Source organism: Callithrix jacchus, chromosome 3, assembly GCF_049354715.1.
Source record: "Callithrix jacchus isolate 240 chromosome 3, calJac240_pri, whole genome shotgun sequence".
Lineage (NCBI taxonomy): Eukaryota > Metazoa > Chordata > Mammalia > Primates > Cebidae > Callithrix > Callithrix jacchus.
Genome location: NC_133504.1, coordinates 151,239,857 through 151,263,088, shown reverse-complemented (window position 1 = coordinate 151,263,088; position 23,232 = coordinate 151,239,857). Strand labels below are relative to the sequence as shown.

The following is a 23,232-nucleotide window of genomic DNA, read 5'->3' as shown; positions in this document are numbered from 1 at the left end:
CCTCTGGTGTCGACCATTCTACTCTTTACCTCCAGGAGATCTACTTTCCAAAAGACTGTAAACTGCTACCAGTAGTCATGCATTGCAGTACTCTGAAGAAATGGTTTGTGATTTATCTATAGATAATGATGATCAAAAATGTACTCAAGATTTTCATTTAATATTTTGTCTATACAAATGTAAGTAAAAATAAAGCATACTTTCTAGTTATTCAAAAGGGAAAAAATTAAAATGGATATAAATTTATCTTATCCATACAAATCACTGAGCAGATGTTTTACCTGGTGAACTCCAAAACATTGAGCAACTCATATCTTTCTTCTTGCCCCAACTAAGAAGAAAAGGAATATATAATTACATACAGTTGGAAACACTTTAAGCTTCTTGGAAATAAATCCTAGTCATAAAGTCTTATTGTAAAAAATGCCAACACGAGCAAATTTTCCCTACTGAAATGTAGGAGGGAACTTACTAACTTTTACTTTAACTGAGTTACTGGAAACAGAAAATCCAAAACAGGAGAAAACCAAAAGGAATTCAAAGTATCACTGAAGAGTCCTTACAATATAACCTGCCCAGACAAGACAATGGAGGGCTTCAAAAGAGATGTCGTAAGGAAAGAACTGCCAGTGAACAGATTATTTGGTGCGACTGTATTGAGAAAAGTATGTTAGAAGGTATGGGAACAATATAGATAATAGGGGGGAAAAAAGGGAAGCAATGGAAAAAAAAAAGGTAAGAGATTTAGAGAATGAATGATGGAAAAACTGGCCAGGTCCAGTGGCCATGCCTGTAATCCCGGTGCTTTGAGAGGCTGAGGTGGGACAATCAACTGAGACCAGGAATTCAAGACAAGCCTTGAAAATACAGCATTAAAAAAAAGAATTATTAAAAAAAAAAATTAAGTGTGGTGGCCCATGCCTACAGTCCCAGAGACTGAGGTAGGAGGATCACTTGAGCTCAGGGGCTCAAGGCTACACTTAGCTATGACTGCACCACTGCACTCCAACCTGGGTGACACAGCAAGACCCCATCTCTAAAAAAAAACTGGTGTCAGGAAACACAAAATTTAAAAAACAAAAAATATAATTACCGAATACAACAATGTGCAGCTATGAATACCAGCACAGGTAAAATTAAAGGCAATACTACACAGAAACTAAAAAATAATTTTTAAATAAGCTATAATTTATATATAATAAAATGCATAAACCTTTAATGTAGAGTCAAGTGAAAATTGCATAATTTGGTAACTTCCACCCCAATCAAGATATAAAACATTCCCAACATCCTATAAATTCCCTTGTGCCCTTTTTCAATCAATCTCCTCCCTGTCATGAGGCAACCACTGTTGTGAATTCTATCACCATAAATCACTTTTTCCTGATCTTGAGCTGCATAAAAATGAAATTAAAACGGATGCACTCCTTTGTGTCTGACATTTTTTTCTCAGCATAATGTGTCTGATTCATGTTTTGATTCATTTTTCATCCATGCTGTTGATGAATCAATAACTCATTCCTCTATATTGTTTAGATGTTCCATTGTGAGAATATATCACAATATTGATGGGCATTTGGTTTGGTTTCTAGTTTTTGGCTACTATCAATAAAGCTACTATGGGCATTTTGTTACAAGTCTTTTTAAAGAGAGAAACTTAATTTCTGCTGAATAACTGTGAGCATGATTGCTGGGTCAGGTGTAAGTTTACCTCAATTAGACAACTCTAGAAGCTTTTCCAAAAGGACTGTACCATTTTACACATCTGCTAGCAGTATGTGATTATTCCACTTGTTCTACATGCTCATTAACATTTGGTGGTGTCCATTTTTAAATTTTAGTATTTAGAAAATAAAGGAAAAAGTGGACAGGTGCATGGTTCATGCTTGTAATCCCAGTGCTTTGGCAAGCCAGGGTGGGAGAATCACTTGGGTGGGTATATAGTGCTATCGCATTGTGGTCTTAATTATATCTCCTTGATGACTAACAATGCTTTTTCACATGCTTATTGGTCATCCATATATCTTCTTTTGTGAAATGTCTGCTCAAGTCCTTTGCCCACTTTGAAAATTGGGCCTGAGTATTTAACTAAAAATTGGAATAAAATGATAATAATATTGGGAACATCAGGAAGGATAAATAAAAAGGATGGTGACTCAAGGATACATCCTCATGTAACAGAATCAGAAGACACATTAAAATTGAGGAGTCAAAGCATGTATTAATAGTCGCCTATTTTTTTGAAAATATGAGATGTATATATGCCTAAAGAAATAGCTAAAAAACCACCCAGTGGTTGCTTCTGGAGTGGGGAACCTCTATTTCATTATGAGCCTTTTGGTATTTATCTCTGAAGCTATGCAAATGTATTACATGGATTAAAAAGAACCTTACAAACAACTAACTTACTGAATCTATAATCACTGAGTCGGGTGTTCTTCCGGTGAAAACAAAATTCAATTGCTTGGCTGCTCTGACCAATGCTCCCTCATCTGTTTTAGAAAAGAGGTAAAAGCAAATACATGATTGAAAATAAATTCTCAGTACAAGTGAAGTACATTAAGGTAGTATAGTTTTCTGTTTAATTAAAGGTCTTTTTATTCTGGCTCTTGTTATTAATCCAATTATTTTAAAATTACATGACAATTCCAAATAAATAAGGAGAATAACCTGAAGTATAGAACTCAGAGTTACATTTCCAAAATGTTAAGTCTCAGTGTTAGTGATAAATTCCTAAGAAGCTTAATTTAAATGTATCCCTTCATCCAGCGTATTTGCTAGAAAACTTTCTCAAAAGGAATCAGAGAAAATTGCCTTCTAAAGTTTTATCCTTTTCCTCCTAAAATGTTGAGTCTAGGAAATTAATATTGCTAATTGAGGATTCAATTTAAACAGCTCTAAATGAACTGATGATTTTACTATCCATGAATTTCATGTTATATAAAATCTTTTTATTGCTGAGAGTAGGGTATGGCAAAAGAAAACATCATACAGTTTCTGTCCTAATATGAGGCATAACAATTCTTACACTTTAAAGGAATTTAGTATCTCCTATAAGTCACGGATGCTAGCTTAGAATACAGTTTAAAACACTTGTAACAAAGTTCTCATCAAATTGACTGTCTACCCAATTTTACATTAAAAATGGACCCAAAATAAAGTGTAAGTACTTAATATTGATAACTGTACTAATAATATTTTATAGAATCCCTTTAAATGTGTAAAACTTTCTTAACCCAAATAAATACACAAGAGAGAAAATCAAAATTGTTCTAAAGTTATATATGCTTACTATATTCAGGCAAACACATTTTCTTTTTCCTATTTGCTCCTGTGCAAAATCAGCTTGACTAAGAGTTCTTAGGTATTTATAAAGAGGGGAAAAATGATTATGTGTATGTAAAAAACTATATTTTATACTTATAAGAATTAGGTTACTCAGATTTTCATGTAACTTATGTCATATACCAAAAATTACATATACAAAGTTACATATCTTAAAATATCACATATATGTTTAACCTTGAAAAGCCAAGGTTTTTCTGATTGGTAAATAAAAATTTTTATATAAAAAACACTCAATTTGGTTATCTTATTTTTTTAAATTAAATTGACTTTTACATTTAAAACAATTATCCACAAAAAAATACTTTACAATTGCTTCATTTGTACCTGGAGATGCTGCTTGATAAATAATCTTATCACCTTCTCGCTCTGGCACTGCTGTGTGACAGACTGCCATCATTGTAAGAAATTCACATATTATAGGTGCAGTCGGCTGTGAAAAATAAATACATGATTTAGCTCTTCTCACGTGAACATTTTTACACTGATAGTAATTATTACTTCATGTATTAAGAACATAGCTGTTGGCTGGGCACAATCACTCACGCCTGTAATCCCAGCACTTTGGGAGGCCGAGGTGGATGGATCGCTTGAGGTCAGGAGTTTGAGACCTGTCTGGCCAGCATGGTGAAACCCTATCTCTACTAAAAATACAAAAATTAGCTGGTCGTGATGGCAGGCACCTGTAAACTCAGCTACTTGGGAAGCTGAGGAGGGGAACTGCTTGAAGCTGTGAGGCAAAGGTTGCAGTGAGCTGAGATCCTGCCAATGTACTCTAGCCTGGGCAACAACAGAGCAAGACTGTGAGAAAGGAAAGGAAAGGAAAAAGAAAAAAGAAAAAGGAAACAGGAAGGGGAAGGGGAAAGGAAAGGACATGGCTATTATAGATTAGAGGTAAGGGATTATAGCCAACTAAGAAGTCAACATTGATTATAAAGAAAATGTGTTAATTCACATTATTTTCTACTCTTTCAATCGTTTTCTAAACATTTATACAAGACAACTTGTATGTTGTCAAATCCAAATAGTATAGTGAGAAAGGCAGAATGTAGCTTAATCTTGTCCTTGGAGGACAAAAGAAAAATTCAAAAATGTTCATTTACCTAGTTGTAATTCCTGATAAGATTTAAAATTTTAGGCATGTGATTTTACTGAATTGGGGTGATAATCACTGAGAATTTTTCTATAATGCTTTTTCCTTCAATTCCAAAAATGGTAACTTTATTCATATTTTAATAAATAAAAAATTATGAGCAACTCCTATGTCCAGTGGACTCTTATGGCCTGAGAAGACAGAAGGGTGTATTCTTTCTGCAAGGAGCTTAGGGTTTATAGGAAAAAAGAAGCCAGGTATTTTAAATATCTTCCTGTCTGGGTCTCAATAAAGAGAAATGTCATTCAATTTAATAAATGAAAAACATTTCTCAATGCTCTTGGGCAAAGAAAATAATAAAGTGAAGTGACTAGGAAGACAGATCAGAACATTATTTGAAAAAAACTGTGTTCAGGCTAGAACAGTGGACTAAACACAGACATGGTCCCTGCCACGTGAAGCTTAGCATTGTGGGGAAGACAAAACACAAATAAATATACACTCATTATTTACTTATAGCATGACAAGCACTGTAAAGTAGGAAATATGCAAATATCATGTAATGTGACTTAAGTGAGTCTGTGGCTGTTCTCAAGATAATGTAATATTTTAGCTGATGAGGTTTTAGCCTCCTGAAGAATTGGGCAATGCGCTTTCCATCAAGCAGGAATACGACATAGCTGAAAAGGTCATAAAGAAGGAAAGAATGAAGTGTTTTAGAAAATAAAAGAAGGCCAGTGGGATAAGGAGAAAGAAAAGGAGCTCAAAATGAGGGTGATAGCTTAGGCAGGGGCCATTATCATGTTACTTTGTGTGAGAAGGCAGAGAATAGGCTTAAACAGGATAGTGAGGGGACATTTTCCTTTGCATTTTTCAGCTGTCATGTGCAACAATAACAATAGGAGTAAAAGTGGAACCCAGGAGACTGGCCAGGAGGCTACCACAGTAATCTACAGAGCGGGTGCTGGTGGTCTGGAGTGGAGTGGCGAAAATGAGGATTAACTGCAGCCGACACCCAAGACAGATTCTAGAAATCAGTATTGACATGGGCTTGGTGACTCAGAGATCTGGACATGGAGAGAAAAGGAAGCATTAAAGGCAACCCTCTAGTTCCTAGGAAGAATCATAAGATAGATGATGGTACAATTTATCGAAAGCTGAGAATCCAAGAGGGAAGGGGTGGTCTAGGTCTAGATTTTGTAGATCCCGAAGTCAATATTTTGTGGAAGGCTAGTATAGAAAACAGAGATACAAAAACACCCATATCAATATACTGATAGGGCCCCACTCGGGAAGAAGTGACAAGTCCACCTGTGCTAGAGAAGATGCATGTTTTGGGGTGACAATTACGAGTTCAAGTTTTGACATACTGGGCTTGAAGTGGTTATGAGAATAAGTTCTGGGTTTAACTATAATTTGATCTTATGAAATCTGAGTGTGTGTCAGTGTGATGGTTAATATGGGTTTAACTCCAGAAGACTCTATAATTTGATCTTATGAAATCTGAGTGTGTGTCAGTGTGATGGTTAATACGGGTTTAACTCCAGAAGACTCTATAATTTGATCTTATGAAATCTGAGTGTGTGTCAGTGTGAGTGTCAACTTGACTGAAAGATGGAAAGTATTGATCTTGGGTTTGTCTGTGAGGGTACTGCCAAAGGGGATTAACGTTTGAGTCAGTGGGCTGGGGAAGGCAGAACATCTAATCAGCTGCCAGTATGTTCAGAATATAAAGCAGGCAGAAAACTGTGAAAAGGCTAGACTGGCTTAGTCTCTCAGCCTACATCTTTCTCTCATGCTGGATGCTTCCTGCACTCAAACATCAGATTCCAAGTTCTTCAGCTTTGGGACTTGGACTGGCTTCCTTGCTCCTCAGTGTGCAGACAGCCTATTGTGTGACCTTGTGATTTTGTGAGTTAATACTACTTAATAAACTACCCTTTATATATATATATCTATCCTATTAGCTCTGTCCCCCTAGAGAACCTTAATAGATCAGTAACTTCATAAACAGGATTTTCACATTGGGTGGCAGAAGCCTGGAGTTTCTATTGGAGATTTAGCACTGGCCTATGGTACTTAGTGGGTAACTTATTTCTATAGATATTCTAAAATTGTTAATATTGAGCTGTTTCAGAGAGGGTTCTATAATAATTTAAAATGAAACAATTTGAAAATTGTTTAATCAAATTATTAATCAAAAATATTGATTAATAATATTAAAACCAAATTAATAACAACCATGAATTCATGTTGGCCAAGTAAAAAGGATTTGGCATAGACCTTGATAATTATTAAAAATGATCATGAGGCCGGGTGTAGTGGCTCATGCCTGTAATCCCAGCATTTTGGGAGGCTGAGGCGGGTGTATCACCTGAGATCAGGAGTTCGAGATCAGCCTGGCCAACACGACAAAAACCCTTCTCTACTAAAAATACAAAAATTAGTCAGGCATGGTGGCAGGTGCCTGTAATCTCAGCTACTTGGGAGGCTGAGGCTGAGGCAGGAGGATGCCTTGATTCTGGGAGGCAGAGGTTGCAGTAAGTCAAGATCACGCCACTGCACTCCAGCATGGGTGACACAGAAAGACTGTCTCGAAAAAAAAAAAACAAAAAAAAAAAACCGAAAAGATCATGAAAGTAAAAAAGAGAAATATATAAGCATAGAAGATAGTTCCGATAAATGCTCATTAGTTTTATTCACTAACAAAAAGATAATGGTTTTGTGTCACTTACATGATTATTTTGGAGATTTTCCAGCAATGATGAATCGCTAAATGTTTTTTCGTCTCCAAACTGTGAGCTCTGCCTAAAGAGGGAAAAAATACAGTAAACCCAGTTTATTTATACAAGCCTATTGATATATTTGTTAATATACTTTATAAGTAAAGTGTTATGTCTCCAAAACCTTAATAAGTTAAACAGAATTTGGCCTGCATTTCTAAATAAGACATCACAGATTTAATGATTGTATCATAAAATATATTCATGCATTCTAAAACGTGAAAGATGCTTACATTGTAATGAAAAATAGTATTTTACATTTTGTTTTGGAGTTAAATTACTTTGCAGTCATATGAAACTTCAAAAAAAATGAGAAATAAAACTATTAAAACACCTGGAACTGAATTTCTTCCACTTCTATAATATTTTCAATTTTTAGGATTTTAAGAATTAATGAAAGTTATTATACAAAATATTATTTTATTTTAGGCATATGAGAACTCTAAAATCTTTATATGTAGTGATTAAAATCATAAAATATAAAAACATGAATAAAACATTTACAGATTATATCAACATCTATCACTAATATCTGAGCAAATATTTATGAACATATTATATTATGTTCTGTACATTTAAGAACAAATCACAAAAGTATGGAATTTTTTTGTGTTGTGGCTATGTTCAGATCAGCAAATGTATTATGTACTTCATAGGATATAAATGGAGCCAATTATCTCTGCAAACTAGCTATCATTAATCCCATGGCTGTGCAATTAAACATAAAAATACTGAGATTCAAAGGAAAAAGAAGGTACACTTAAGTAGGAACGTCAAAAGAAAAGGGTACAGTTTGCAAAGTTTAGTGAAAATATATACATTTGAGCTTCAGTGCACAGAAGAAAAGTTCAGATTTCACTGAGGGAAAAAAATGTGTCTGATACTAAGCAATTATAACCCAGAAAGCTTTAAATTACAACATTTACAGGTTACAAAGAGTAGTATCAATGTCAACATGTCAGATATCAAGACTTTCATATTTTAAAGGCAGCAGCTTGACAAGAAGGAAAACTCATTGAAGAAAATCTGTATTCGCAGATGGTTGTTTAGAATAATCAGAATATCCTTAGAGGCTAAAGTAAACACGTCATCATCATTATCATTATTATTTCTCTAGTTTCAAAGATGGAAGGAAAAAATCCAAGAACTTTTAAATTACTTATCAATGTATAGACAAAAAGTTAACATTTCTCCTCCAAATATTACCATTTATCAAAAAAAGGTCATTACTTGGGGCTTTATGAAATGTTCCTATTATTAAAATATATTCATAACGACTTCCACCAAGACAGTCGAATAGGAACAGTTCCAGAATGCAGTTCCCAGTGAGAGAGACACAGAAGGCAAGTGATCTCTGCATTTCCTACTGAGGTACCAGGTTCATTTCAGTGAGACTGGCTGGACAGTGGGTGTAGCCCAAGGACAGTGAACTGAGGCAGGGCGGGGTGCTGCCCGACTCGGGAAATGCAAGTGGACAGAGGACTGGGGACTTTATCCCCTGGCACTCCGGTTCAGATACTGCACTTCTCCCATGGCCATTGAGAACAGTCCAGGAGAATGCTGCCAGGCTGAAAAGCACCATGAGTTACCAACACAGATCTGAGTGACAGCTCCAGCCAGGCAGGCACTGTGAGTTTTTGGCACAGATCTGGACAGAAGTTCTGACTAGCACTGAGAGCACCTGTGGGACGGATCTACCCCCCCCCCCGGACCCCGCCAGGAAGAGGGAGAGCTGAAAGCAGGGAGATAGGTGATACAGCTTGGCAGGTCCCACCCAAACAAGGACCAGCAAACTGAAGCCCTCTCACTTGAGAGTTTCACAGCCAGCACATCAGTCTGAGTTTGACCCAGGACGATCGATCTCAGAGTGGGGAAGGGTGTCTGCCGTTGCCAAGGTGTGTCTAATATCACCTGTGTAAACAAAAGCCAGAGGAAGCCTATACAGCAGCTGGGCTGAGTCCAAGGCAGTCCAGCAGCCTCTCTGCAGGCAGACAAGGGACTGACTGTCTCCTCAAATGGCTCCAAGACCCCTGAACAACCAAAAAAACCCATCTCATATAGGAGAGCTCAGGCTGACACCTGGTGGGTACCTTTCTGGAATGAAGCTACCAGAGGAAAGATCAGGCAGCAATCCTTGCTGCTACACAACCCCTGTGGGTGATTCCCAGGCAAGCAAGATCTGGAGTGGACCTCCAGCAGTCCTACAGCAGAGAGGCCTGACTGTTAGAAGAAAAACTAAAAGCAAAACATCAACAGAAAGGATGTCCACTCAGAGACCCCTATGCAAAATCACCAACTTCAAAGATCACAGGTAGATAAACATGCAAAGATGGGAAGAAACCAGTGCAAAAAGGATGAAATCATCAAAGACCAGGATACATCTCTTCCTCAGAGGGATCACAACTCCTCACCAGCAAGGGAACAAAAAAGGATGGAGAATGAGTTTAACAAAGTGACAGAAGCAGGCTTCAGAAGGTGGGTAATAACAAACTTCTCTGAGCTAATGGAACATGATCTAACCCAATGCAAAGAAACTAAAAACCTTGAAAAAAGGTCAGACAAAATGCTAACTACAATAACTAGCTTAGAGAAGAACATAAATGACTTCATGGAGCTGAAAAACACAGCATGATAACTTTGTGAAGCAAACACAAGTTTCAACAGCTGAATCAATCAGGCAGAAGAAAAGATAGCAGAGTTTAAAGATCAACTCAATGAAATAAAATGAGAAGGCAAGATTAGAGAAGAAACAGTGAAAAGATATGAACAAAGCCTCCAAGAAATATGGAATTATGTGAAAAGAACTAATCTACACTTGATCGGTGTACCTGAGTGTAACGAGGAGAATGAATTCAAGCTGGAAAACACTCTTCAGGACATTATCCAGGTGAACTTCCCCAATCTAGCAAGGCAGGCTAATATTCAAATCCAGGAAACACAGAAAACACCAGAAAGATACTCCTCAAGAAGAGCAACCCCAAGGCACATGACCATCAGATTCACCAGGGTTGAAATGAAGGAAAAAGTGCTAAGGGCAGTCAGAGAGAAAGGGTGGGTCACCCACAAAGGTAAGCCCATCAGACTCACAGCAGATCTCTCAGCAGAAACCCTACAAGCCAGAAGAGAGTGGGGGCCAATATTCAACATCCTTAAAGAAAAGAACTTTCAACCCAGAATTTCATAACCAGCCAAACTAAGCTTTGTAAGAGGAGGAGAAATAAAATCCTTTACAGACAAGCAAATGCTGAGAGATTTTGTCACCACCATACCTGACTTACAAGAGCTCCTGAAGGAAGCACTAAACATGGAAAGGAACAACCAGTGCCAGCCACTGCAAAAATGTACCAAATGGTAAAGACCAATGATACAATGAAGAAACTGCATCAACTAATGGGAAAAACAACCAGGCAGTAACAAATGGCATGATCAAATTCACACATAACAATATTAACATTAAATGTAAATGGCATAAATGCACCAATCAAAAGACACAGACTGGCCAACTGGATAAACAGCCAAGACCCATCAGTATGCTTTATTCAGGAGACCCATCTTGTGTGCTAAGACACACACAGACTCAAAATAAAGGAATGGAAGAAGACTTACCAAGCATATGGTGAGCAAAAAAAAGCAGGGGTTGCAATCCTAATCTCTGATAAAATGGGCTTTAAACCAACAAAGATCAAAAGAGACAAAGAAAGGCATTCCATAATGGTAAAAGAATCAATGCAACAAGAAGAGCTAACAATCCTAAATATATATGCACCCAATACAGGAGCACCCAGGTACATAAAGCAAGTTCTTAACGACCTACAAAGAGACGTAGACTGCCACACAATAATGGTGGGAGACTTCAACACTCCACTGTCAATATTAGACAGATCAATGAAACAGAAAATCAATAAAGATATCTAGGACTTGAACTCAGATCTGGACCGAGCAAACCTAATAGACATTTACAGAACTCTGCACCCCAAATCCACAGAATATACATTCTTCTGAGCACCACATCACACCTACTCTAAAATTGACCACATAATTGGAAGTAAATCACTCCTCAGCAAATGCAAAAGAACACAAATCATAACAAACAGTTTCTTAGACCACAGTGCAATCAAATTAGAACTCAGGATTAAGAGACTCACTTAAAACTGCACAACTTCATGGAAATGGAACAACTGGCTCCTGAATGACAATTGGATAAACAATGAAATGAAGGCAGAAATAAAGATGTTCTTTGAAACCAATGAAAATGAAGATACAACATACCACAATCTCTGGGACACATTTAAAGCAGTGTCTAGAGGAAATTTATAGCAATAAATGCCCACATGAGAAGCAAGGAAAGATCTAAAATTGATAACCTATCATCAAAATTCAAAGAGCTAGAGAAGCAAGATCAAAAAACTCAAAAGCTAGCAGAAGACAAGAAATAACTGAGATCAGAGCAGAACTGAAGGAGATAGAGACATAAAACCCCCTTCAAAAATCAATAAATCCAGGAGCTGATTTTTTTTTGAAAAGATCAACAAAATAGATTGCTAGCCAGATTAATAAAAAAGAAAAGACAGAAGAATCAAATAGATGCAATAAAAAACAATAAAGGGGATATCACCACTGATTCCACAGAAATACAAGCTACCATCAGAGATATACTACAAACAACTCTATGCACATAAACCAGTAAATCTGAAAGAAATGGATAAATTCCTGGAAACTTGCACCCTCCCAAGCCTAAAACAGGAAGAAGTTGAAACCCTGAATAGACCAATAACAAGGTCTGAAGTTGAGGCAGCAATTGATAGCCTACTAACCAGAAAAAGTCCAGGTCCAGACAGGTTCACAGCCAAATTCTATCAGATGTACAAAGAGGAGCTGGTACTATTCCTTCTGAAACTATTACAAACAATACAAAAAAAGGGAATCTTCCCTAACTCTTTTTATGAGACCAATGATACCAAAACCTGGCAGAGACACAACTAAAAAAGAAAACTTCAGGCAATATACATAATGAACATCAATGCAAAAATCTTCAATAAAATGCTGGCAAACTGAATGCAATAGCACATCAAAAAGCCTATTCATCATGATCAAGTAGGCTTCATCCCTGGGATGCAAGGCTGGTTCAATATATGCAAGTCAATAAATGTAATCCATCACATAAACAGAACCAAAGAGAAAAACCACATGATTATCTCAATAGATGCAGAGAAGGCCTTTGACAAAATTCAGCAGCACTTTATGCTAAAAACCCTCAATAAACTAGGTATCATTGAAATGTATCACAAAATAATAAAATCTATTTACAACAAACCCACAGCCAATATCATACTGAATGGGCAAAAACTGGAAGCATTCCCTTTGAAATATGGCACTAGACAAGGATGTCCTCTCTCACCACTCCTATTCAATGTAGTATTGTGAGTTCTAGCCAGAGCAATCAAGCAAGAAAAAGAAATAAGGAGTATTCAATCAGGAAAGGAGGAAGTGAAATTGTCTCTATTTGCAGACAACATGATTGTATATTTAGAAGACCCCATCATCTCAGCCCAAAATCTCCTGAAACTGGTAAGCAACTTCAGCAAAGTCTCACGATATAAAATCAATGTGTAGAAATCACAAGCATTTCTAAACACCAATAACAGACTAAAAGAGAGCCAAATCAAGAGCGAACTCCCATTCGCAGTTGTTACAAAGAGAATAAAATACCTAGGAATACAACTAACAAAGGATGTAAAGGACCTCTTCAAGGAGAACTACAAACCACTGCTCAATGAAATAAGAGAGGACATAAACAGATGGAAAAACATTCCATGCTCATGGTTAGAAAGAATTGATATTGTGAAAATGGCCACACTGCCCAAAGTAATTTATAGATTCAGTGCTATCCCCATCAAGCTACCACTGACCTTCTTCACAGAACTGGAAAAAAACCACTTTAAACATCATATGGAACCAAAAGAGAGCCCACATAGCTAAGAGAATCCTAAGCAGAAAGAACAAAGCTGGAGCCATCATGCTACCTGACTTCAAACTATACTACAAGGTTACAGTATTCAAAACAGCATGGTACTGGTACCAAAATAGACCAGTGAAACAGAACAGAGGCCTTGGAAGCAATGTCACACATCTACAACCATCTGATCTTTGACAGATATGACAAAAGCAAGCAATGGGGAAAGGATTCCCTGTTTAATAAATGGTGTTGGGATAACTGGCTAGCCATGTGCAGAAAGCTGAAACTGGACCTCTTCCTTACACCTTACACTAAAATGAACTCAGGATGAATTAAACACTTAAACATAAGACCTAACATCATAAAAACCCTAGAAGAAAACCTAGGCAATACCATTCAGGATATAGGCATAGTCAAGGACTTCATAACTAAAATACCAAAAACAATGGCAACAAAAGCCAAAATAGACAAATGGGATCTAATTAATAGTTTCTGCACAGCAAAAGAAATAATAATTAGAGTGAACCAACAGAATGGGAGAAAATTTTTTGCAGTCTATCCATCTGACAAAGGGTATATCCAGAATCTAGAAAAAACTCAAACAAATTTATTTAAAAAAAAGACCCTATCAAAAACTGGGCAGAGGATATGAACAGACGCTTTTCAAAAGAAGACATTTATGAGGCCAACAAACATATGAAAAAACGCTCATTATCAATGGTCATTAGAGAAATGCAAATCAAAACCACACTGAGATACCATCTAACGCCAGTTAGAATGGAGATCATTAAAAATTTTGGAGACAATAGATGCTGGAGAGGATGTGGAGAAATAGGAACACTTTTACACTGTTGTTGGGAGTGTAAATTAGTTCATCTATTGTGGAAGACAGTGGGGTGATTCCTCAAGGATCTAGAAATAGAAATCCCATTTGACCCAGCAATCCCATTACTGGGTATATATCCAAAGGATTATAAATCCTTTTATTATAAAGACACATGCACATGTGTATTCATTGCGGCACTGTTTACAATAGCAAAGACCTGGAACCAACTCAAATGCCCATCAATGATAGACTGGACAAAGAAAATGTGGCACATATACACCATGCAGCCACAAAAAACGATGAGTTTGTCCTTTGTCGGGACATAGATGAATCTGGAAACCATCATTCTCAGCAAACCGACACAAGAACAGAAAACCAAACACTGCATGTTTTCACTCATGAGGGGTGTTGAACAATGAAAACACGTGGTACTGGGAGGGGAACATCACACACTGGGGTCTCTTGTGGGGTGGAGGGCTAGGGGAGGGACAGCAGGAGGTGGGGAGGTTGGGGAGAAATAACATTGGGAGAAATGCCTGATGTAGGTGATGGAGGATGGAGACAGCAAACCACCATGGCATGTGTGTACCTATGTAAGAATCCTGCAAGATCTGCACATGTACCCCAGAACTTAAAGTATTATATATATATATGTGTGTGTGTGTGTGTGTGTATATATATGTATGTATATATACGTGTGTGTGTATATATATATTCATAAATGGTTTGTAGCTGTACTTTTCTACTTATTAGATAAATTGAAATGTCAAGGAATATTCCCCGTAACATCTTCCAAGAAGTCTATTTTCTTTCCAAAGAATTCCAGATGAAAAACCATTTAAATCTGAAGATATCTCTTATTAATCTTACTAATAATTATTTCATTTTATAAATTAGTTACCATAATTGACTTAATTTTCAAACATATTTGAGTAGCTTTAGATATGCAATGGACATATTTACATGGACATAACCCGTGTTCCACTCACTAACGAAGGTGCTGCCAAGGCTAATGCTAAAAAGAATTCTTCTTCCAGAAAGTGACTTCCTTTCCAAGATAAGTTTAAATACCCCAAAACAGTCTAGGAGCTGTAATCCCAGCAATTTGGGAGATTGAAGTGAATGGATACTTGATGTCAGGAGTTCAAGACCACCCTGATCAACATGATGAAGTCCCATCTCTACTAAAAATATAAAAATTAGTTGGTACGGTGACACACCTACAGTCTCAGCTACTTGGAAGGCTGAGGCATGAGAATCGCTTGAACCTGGGTAGCAGAGGTTGCAGTGAGCTGAAATTGCACAACTGCACTCCACTCCAGCCTGGGTGACAGAGCAAGACACCGTCTCAAAAAACAAAAAAAACAAACATCCCCCCCCTCCAAAAACCAGAAAACAAGAAACAAAAAACTGTAAACAATTCAATTAGACAGCCTAGGTTGGATACCTTAGGCATGGAGCTTCCACCATTCCTCTCCAAAATTGTACAAAACGTTTATTTTCAGTAAAAATAACCAGATAAAATTTGCAAGCTTCTATCAAAATAAGAACCATCACATTAAAAGTAAAAATAATAATTTAGACTGTCAGTTGACAAACTATGTGATTTGGAAACTTTCACAAATAAAAATGCAAGCCAGCATCAACATTTGGTTACATTTTTGCCTAGTAATTTTCAAGTAGCACTTTGCTTCCAAGGAGACAATGACATTACTGTATTTTGCAAGAAGCAATAAGGCAGGGAGTATCACAGTCAAGCTAAGGAGATCAGAGCAGGGAACCCACAATGTAATATAATTTGCAGCTTCTTTAGGCTGATTTCATAGCTGTGATACATTGTAACTACTCATTTTCTGATCATACAAAAATGAACAATCTCTATAGCAATAATAATTAAAAGATTCAAAGAATATATGGCTTAACAGTATTAGCTATCTTTGCATATGACAATATGAACTAAGACTTTTTTTTTAAATTCAAAATTCATGTCAACAGGAGAGCCACCAGAAAAAAAGGAAGAAAAGGGCTGAACTCATAATTTTCACCTTGTAAACCAAAATAAACTCCAGATGAATCAATGATTTCATAAATGTACTAAAATTTCAAATATATTTTTTTACAAAAACTTAGGAATGTAAAAATCTCAGGTATCATATATAATTCAGAAAAACATAATATATAAATCTGACTACATAAAGCTAAATATTTCTGCATAGCAAAAACTATGTTAACAGGCTGGCTGCAATAGCTCACACCTGTAATCCCAGCACTTTGGGAGGCTGAGGCAAGAAGATTGCTTGGGGCCAGGAGTGTGAAATTAGTCTGCACAACATAGCAAGATCCACCTCTGCAAAAAATTTTAAAATTATCCAGTCCCAGTGGTGTGCACCGGCAATCCCAGCTACTTGGGAGGCAGGAGTGGGAGGATCCCTTGAGCTCTGGAGTTTGAGGCTGCAGTGAACTATGATGGTACCACTCACTGTACTCCAGCCTGGGTGGCAGAGGGAGACCATCTCTCAAAATAAAACAAAACAAAACCAACTTCTGCAAGAAAAGTCAAAAGCTAAATGACATCTGGGAAAAAATATTTCCAAATTATAGACTATAAAGGTTGATTTCCACGAAATAAAAAGAATTCCCAGAAATCAATTTACAAAAAGATCAATTATGTAGTATAACAATGAGCAAAGGATGGAAACACACAATTCACAAGGAAGGAAATATAAATGGTATTAAACATGCATTCAACTTTACCTCATAATGGAGAAGTGAAATTTAAATGTATTATGGCGAAAATAATGTTTGACAACTTTGTGCTGTTGTAATTGTGGGAAAGCAGTAAAGCATATGTCACTGGTGATAACATAAACTGGTACAACTTCTAAAAAAAAAAAGCAATTGGGCAAAATTTAAAATTCTTTGATCCAGCAATTCCAGTTCTAGGAATCTATAGTGTTTAACTGGTACAAAATATTATATGTACAAATTTATACTTTACAGTACTTTTTTGTTTTGTTTTTGAGACAGAGTCTCACTCTGTCACCCAGGCTGGAGTGCAATGGCATGATTCTGGCTCACTTGGAGTGCAGTAACACAGTCTTAGCTCACTGCAACCTCCACCTCCTGGGTTCAAGTGATTCTCCTGCCTCAGCCTCCTGAGTAGCTGGGTTTACAGGCATGTGTCACCACGCTTGGTTAATTTTTGGATTTTTAGTAGAGACAAGGTTTCACCATGTTGGTCAGGCTGGTCTTGAACTCCTGACCTCAGGTAATTCACCCATATCAGCCTCTCAAAGAGCTGGGATTACAGGTGTGAGATACTGGGCCCAACCCCTACAGTACATTTTTAATAGCAAAAAGTTAGGAAACCCAAAGGCCCATCAGTGGTGCTGCTTAAAAATACTGTGGTACATTTACACAATAGAATACTATACACACAAAGGGAAGCTTTTTATGGAATATGAAAAAATTCCATAAAAATATTTGACGGTGCTCAAAGATGCACCGTCAAATAAAAATCTGGTACAAAGCAGTGTGTACAGTATGCTTCACTTTCTATAAAAATGTGAGAGAAAAATAAATGTATGAATATTTGTAGAAGAGATCTGTAAGGGTACACTTGAAATGGGTCACACAGGCTGTCTTTGGTAGGGGAAATGGAGGGCTCTAAGACAGGGTGGATCAAAACCTTTTTACACCCTTTGAACTTGTAACATGTTAATGCATTGTGAACTTTAAAAATCAAATTTAAAACAAGTACAAAACCCATCAGTCATCTGAAATAAACACCCTACCTATACATTAAATTTACATTATATACATATATATATATTATATTCAGAATAAGATTTCTTAAATAAAAAAGGCAGTATAACTTTAAAATTAAACAGTCTTGTTTGAGTTTTTGTTTTAAAAACTTCACTTTTATGAGTAAGGAGTAGGATGGCAGCTCAGACATACCACTAGAATAGGTACTCATGGCTATGTACATTTGAACACTTAAGGAAGCAGAATGACAAACTACAAATTCTTTAACATTCCAAGTGTCCTGAGTAGAGAGAATTGTTTAACTACATAAAATGCACACACAAGGAACTTCTTTATTTAGGAGCTGGTAGCCTGCATTTAGGGTTGCACAGAGAAAAGTCTGATTTTCAACAGATCTAAATATTAGATAGATCCAAAAGTCATTGTGACTTTTGCCATTAAAAAACAATTGTGCAAAAACCACAATTACTTTTGCAGCAACCTAATATTTTTCACATGTGACAAGTTTTAAGTAGATATAGTTTTCAGTTTTCATGTGCAGCTTTAACTTGCAATTTAAACATGTTTATTTACAACATGGATAGATCACAGGAGCTAAGATAATTTTCTCATATTGTGAGACACTGCAAAATATATATGTAAATTCAAGCTAATATAGCCATTTTACTGGTCTAATATAATTGAGTTTTGGTATGGGAGTGAAGAGACAGCTTGTTAGTCCCAAGCCACACCAATGGGGGTGAGTGTACTTGCTTTCCACCCAGCATGTGCAAGGCTGCTGCTCAGGTGGGCCCTGTACTGTGACAGGTATGAACTGTCACAGGTGTGCACTGTGCCCTAAGCTGGCCTGAAAGGCACTTAATGGTCCCCTCAATTCCATTTCAAAATTAATCACAAGGTACAGGATCAATAACCATTTCCAGAACAAGTTGTAATGCAGGGCCACTTACACTGAGGTACATGCCAATGGCTCAAAGGCTAGGCAGCACTCCAGACATCCCTCTGGGAAGAGGCCTAAAGCCAGCCAGGAGACTGGGACCCCTGGGTTACCCCTGATGTCTGTTGTTCCCAACGCAGTCCCAGTTGCAGTTATGGCCCACTCACAACTTCAAACACCCTGACACTGATCTCTGTAGTTAAACAACTTTTCTTCTTGTATTTTCAGAATTATCTGGTCACTCCAATGAGTGGCTTCATGAATTGGATGAGGTCTGTCTCTAAGACTTGTGAGACTTTTTGGAAGACTTGTAGTCCTTGGACACAAGGGAGCCTTTGTAGGGAGCCACCACCAGCTCATCTCAACAGGAAGTCACTGGCTCTTCAACTTGGAGGTGCAGGGAGCTGAGCTCTGTGGCTCTTCCTCCTTTTGGAAGGAATGGATCTCAATGCGGACTTAAAAACTGCTCCTGGCTCCTGTTCCGCCTTCATCTCTCTCCTTATTTGGTAAGATGTTCATGAGGCTTTCCTGTGTCCCTCAGTTTCCTATCAGCATCCTTCACAGAAAGCGGGAAAGGCCTGCTGCTTCTGCCTTCTTTGGAAAATTCTGCCAGCATGGGCACAGGTGAAAACCATGAAGCATTGTTTATAACTTGTGTGCTGTCAAGCTGCAGGTCCTTGACTTGTGCCTTTGTTTCTGCAATAGCTCGTGCTTTTCCACTTCACTTTTCAGGTGTGTCAAGTTAATCTTTTTTCTGAGTATAAAGCTGCAGTATTTCAAAGCAGATTTCTTGAATTTCTTCTTGTTCCAAAAAAAGCCAATGGGACAATTGGGCAGAGGGTTCTCCAGTATCCAGGCAGTGAGACAAATGCAGGCACAGGTGATTCTCTCAGTGCTATAACCAGAGAAAACATCTGTGTGAAGGCTGTCACTCACTCATGCCATTCCATGAAGTCTGGGTGAAGCATTAGTTGCACTAAAACTCTAAAACCTGAAGGTATATAATGATGATCTAATGGTGGGTATTGTGACAAAAATCTCACTCCTGGAGCCCTTGTCTTTCTGCTTTTATAATCTGGTTATTTAAGTTAACATAATTTTGATCCAATAGCAGAGGCACAAGCTTCAGTTTCCTCTCTCAGAGGTAAGTGGTGATGAAACGTGCTGATATCTCCTATTTGTCTTGAAGCCTCTTCTATTTTGGAGGCCAGGTGAACACATGCCATTGACACATGCTCTGTGGAATGCTTCACAAAGGACTTGGTATAAAGAACTGATGGAACACCACCTATTTGATAGCCACAGCCATCAGCGCCAGGCAGAGATCCATGCTGGTATGAAAACTCACTGTGGCTGGCGTGAAGTGGAGCTGGTTGTCAGGGAGGAGGCACTATGCAGTATAGCCTGTACACAATGGCTACTCTGTGTGGCCCTGGAGGTTCTCCTGGGGGACCCACTGCGGCTGCTGCTACTGCTGAGACCTCTGGCCTTGGTGCCTCGCAATATAGCATTGTTTTTGGGGAAAGTGCTGCACCTCCTGCTTTTCAATGCACAATTGGCTGCAAATCAAAATTCCTTGCAGGGAGATTTAATTTTTAGAAATGAATTTTTGATTCAAAGTAGAGTGAAGTCCAAAAATATGAGCAAGTGATTGAAATCAATAATATTTTTGTTAGATACTTGTTTTGACCAAAGTAACGAGGCCTCATTTTCTATGCGATATGGTTTGGCTGTCTTCCCACCCAAATCTCATCTTGAATTCTCACGTGTTGTGGGAGGGATCTGATGGGAGGTAACTGAATAGTGGGAACAGGTCTTTCCTATGCTGTTCTCATGATAGTGAAGAGTGGGGTGTTGCTGAAAAGACACTCAAAAGTGTGGAGTGACTTTGGAACTGGGTAACAAGCAGAGGTTGAAACTACTGGGAGGGCTCAGAAGAAGATGGGAAAATGTGGAAAAGTTTGGAACTTCCTAGAGACTTGTTTAAGGGCTTTGACCAAAGCCTGATAGTGATATGGACAATAAGGTCCAGGCTGAGGTGGTCTCAGATGGAGATGAGGAACTTGTTGAGAACTGGAGAAAAGGTGACTCCTATTATGTTTTAGCAAAGAGACTGGCGGCATTTTGTCCCTTCCCTAGAGATCTGTGGAACTTTGTACTCGAGAGAGTTGATTTAGGGTAACTGGTGAAGAAATTTCTAAGCAGTAAAGCATTCAAGAGGTACTTGGGTGCTGTTAAAGGCATTCCATTGTATCAGGGAAGCAGAGCATAAAAGTTCAGAAAATTTGCAGCCTGACAATGTGATAGAAAAGAAAACCCCATTTTCTGAGGAGAAATTGAAGCGGCTGCAGAAATTAGCATATGTAAGGAGGAGCCAAATATTAATCCCTGAGATAATGGGAAAAATGTCTCCAGGGCATATCAGAGATCTTCACGGCAGCCCTTCCCATCACAGTCTTGGAGGCCTAGGAGAAAATGGTTTTGTGGGCCAGGCCCAGGGTCCCCATGCTATGCTCAGTCTAGGGACTTAGTGCCCTGTGTCCCAGCCACTGCAGCCATGGCTAAAAGGGGCCACGGTACATCTCAGGCTGTTGCTTCAGAGGGTGGAAGCCCCAAGCCTTGGCAGCTTCCACACAGTATTGAGCCTGTGGGTACAAAGACGTCAAAGAATTGAGGTTTGGGTCAGGCTTGGTGGCTCACAACTGTAATCCTAGCACTTTGGGAAGCCGAGGTGGGCGGATCACCTGAGATCAGGAGTTTGAGACCAGCCTGGTCAACTGGGGAAACCCCATCTCTTCTAAAAATATGTAACATTAGCTGGGCATGGTGGTGCATGCCTGTAATCCCAGCTACTCAGGAGGCTGAGGCAGGAGCATCACTTGAACCCAGGAGACAGAGGTTGCAGTGAACTGAGATTGCACCACTGCACTCCAGTGTGGACAACAGGGCAGAATTCTGTCTAAGAAAAAACAAAAGGAATTGAGGTTTGGGAACCTCCATGTAGACTTCAGAAAATGTATGGAAACTCCTGGATGTCCAGGCAAAAGTTTGTTATGGGGGTGGGGCCTTCATGGAGAATGGACAGTGCAGAATGGAAATGTGGGGTCAGAGCCTCCATAGAGTCCCTACTGGGGCACTGCCTAGCGGAGCTGTGAGAAGAGGGCCACCATCCTCCAGACCCCACAATGGTAGATCCACCAACAGCATGTACCATGCACCTAGAAAAGCGGCGGACACTCAATGCCAGCCCATGAAATCAGCCATGAGTGGGGCTATACCCTGCAGAGCCACAGGGATGGAGCTGCCCAGGGCCATGGGAACCTACCTCTTGCATCAGTGTGACCTGGATGTGAGACATGGAGTCAAAGATCATTTTGGAGCTTTAAGAGATTTGACTGCCCTGATGAATTTCAGACTTGCATGGGGCCCATAGTCCCTTTGTTTTGGCCAATGTCTCCCATTTGGAATGGCTGTATTTACCCCCTGCCTATACCCCCATCATATCTAGGAAGTAACTAACTTGCTTTTGATTTTATAAGCATATAGGCAGAAAGGCTTGCCTTGTCTCAGATGGAAGTTTGGAGTTTTGAGTTAATGCTGAAATGAGTTAAGACTGTGGGGAACTGTTAGGAAGGCATGATTGGTTTTGAAATGTGAGGATATAAGATTTGGCAGGGGCCAGGAGCAGAATGATATGGCTTGGCTGTGTCCCCACTCAAATCTCATCTTGAATTCTCATGTGTTATGGGAGGGACCTGGTGGGAGGTAACTGAATCATGGGGGTAGGTCTTTCCTGTGCTGTTCTTGTGATAGCGAGTTAAATCTCATGAGATCTGATGGTCATTATAAGGGGGAATTTTCCTGCATGAGCTCTGCCTTTGCCTGCTGCCATCCACATAAGGCATAACTTGCTCTTCCTTGCCTTCCACCATGATTGTGAGGCTTCCCTAGCCACATGGAACTGTAAGTCCAATTAAACCTCTTTCTTTTGTAAATTGCCCAGTCTCGAGTATGTCTTTATCAGCAGCATAAAAATGAACGAATACACTATGTGACTCAATGTATTTCTGAAGGCAGTTACAAAAGAGGAATTTCAAAAACATTCTGTGAAACGGCTGCATTACTGAAATAAATAAATTACCTGCCAAGGTGACTGCTTTGAAGATGAACATTAATTTGGATGTGTTAGATCTCTCTGTTTTACAGTCACACCTGGAAGAATGTTTTAGTGAGCCTAGCTTTTACAGCAGAATAAATGAATACCACTCACTTCATACATAATTATAGACCAGAATGAAATGAGAAAATAAATAAGACCAGAAAATAGAAAATACAGTGTAGCACTATCCACTGTTACTGTGATAATACTAAAAACCACAGTGAAATGACTAAGCACAGAACACTTTAACACTTTAAGGTGATCCTTCTGGGGAATCACCCTCAGTAGCATTTACTTAAAAAATGATCAGCAAGAACAATGTGAAACTATACTAAACAGTTGAGAAAAACAAACAATATGTTATT

At 38.4% G+C, this 23,232-nt stretch overlaps 1 protein-coding gene across 6 annotated transcripts in view; it reads right to left on the bottom strand.

The window, feature by feature from the left end:
• The window catches only part of ATP8A1 (ATPase phospholipid transporting 8A1), a 250,764-nt gene that overhangs the window by 135,574 nt on the left and 91,958 nt on the right, over positions 1-23,232 (bottom strand). For all 6 annotated transcript variants that reach the window (XM_078367269.1, XM_008993413.5, XM_002745887.6 and 3 more), the window contains 4 exons: positions 7,174-7,246; positions 3,673-3,778; positions 2,410-2,492; positions 282-331 (listed from right to left, as the gene is read on the bottom strand). In XM_078367269.1, coding sequence (XP_078223395.1) covers positions 282-331; positions 2,410-2,492; positions 3,673-3,778; positions 7,174-7,246 — 312 coding nt within the window. The remainder of the gene's footprint in view (positions 1-281; positions 332-2,409; positions 2,493-3,672; positions 3,779-7,173; positions 7,247-23,232) is intronic.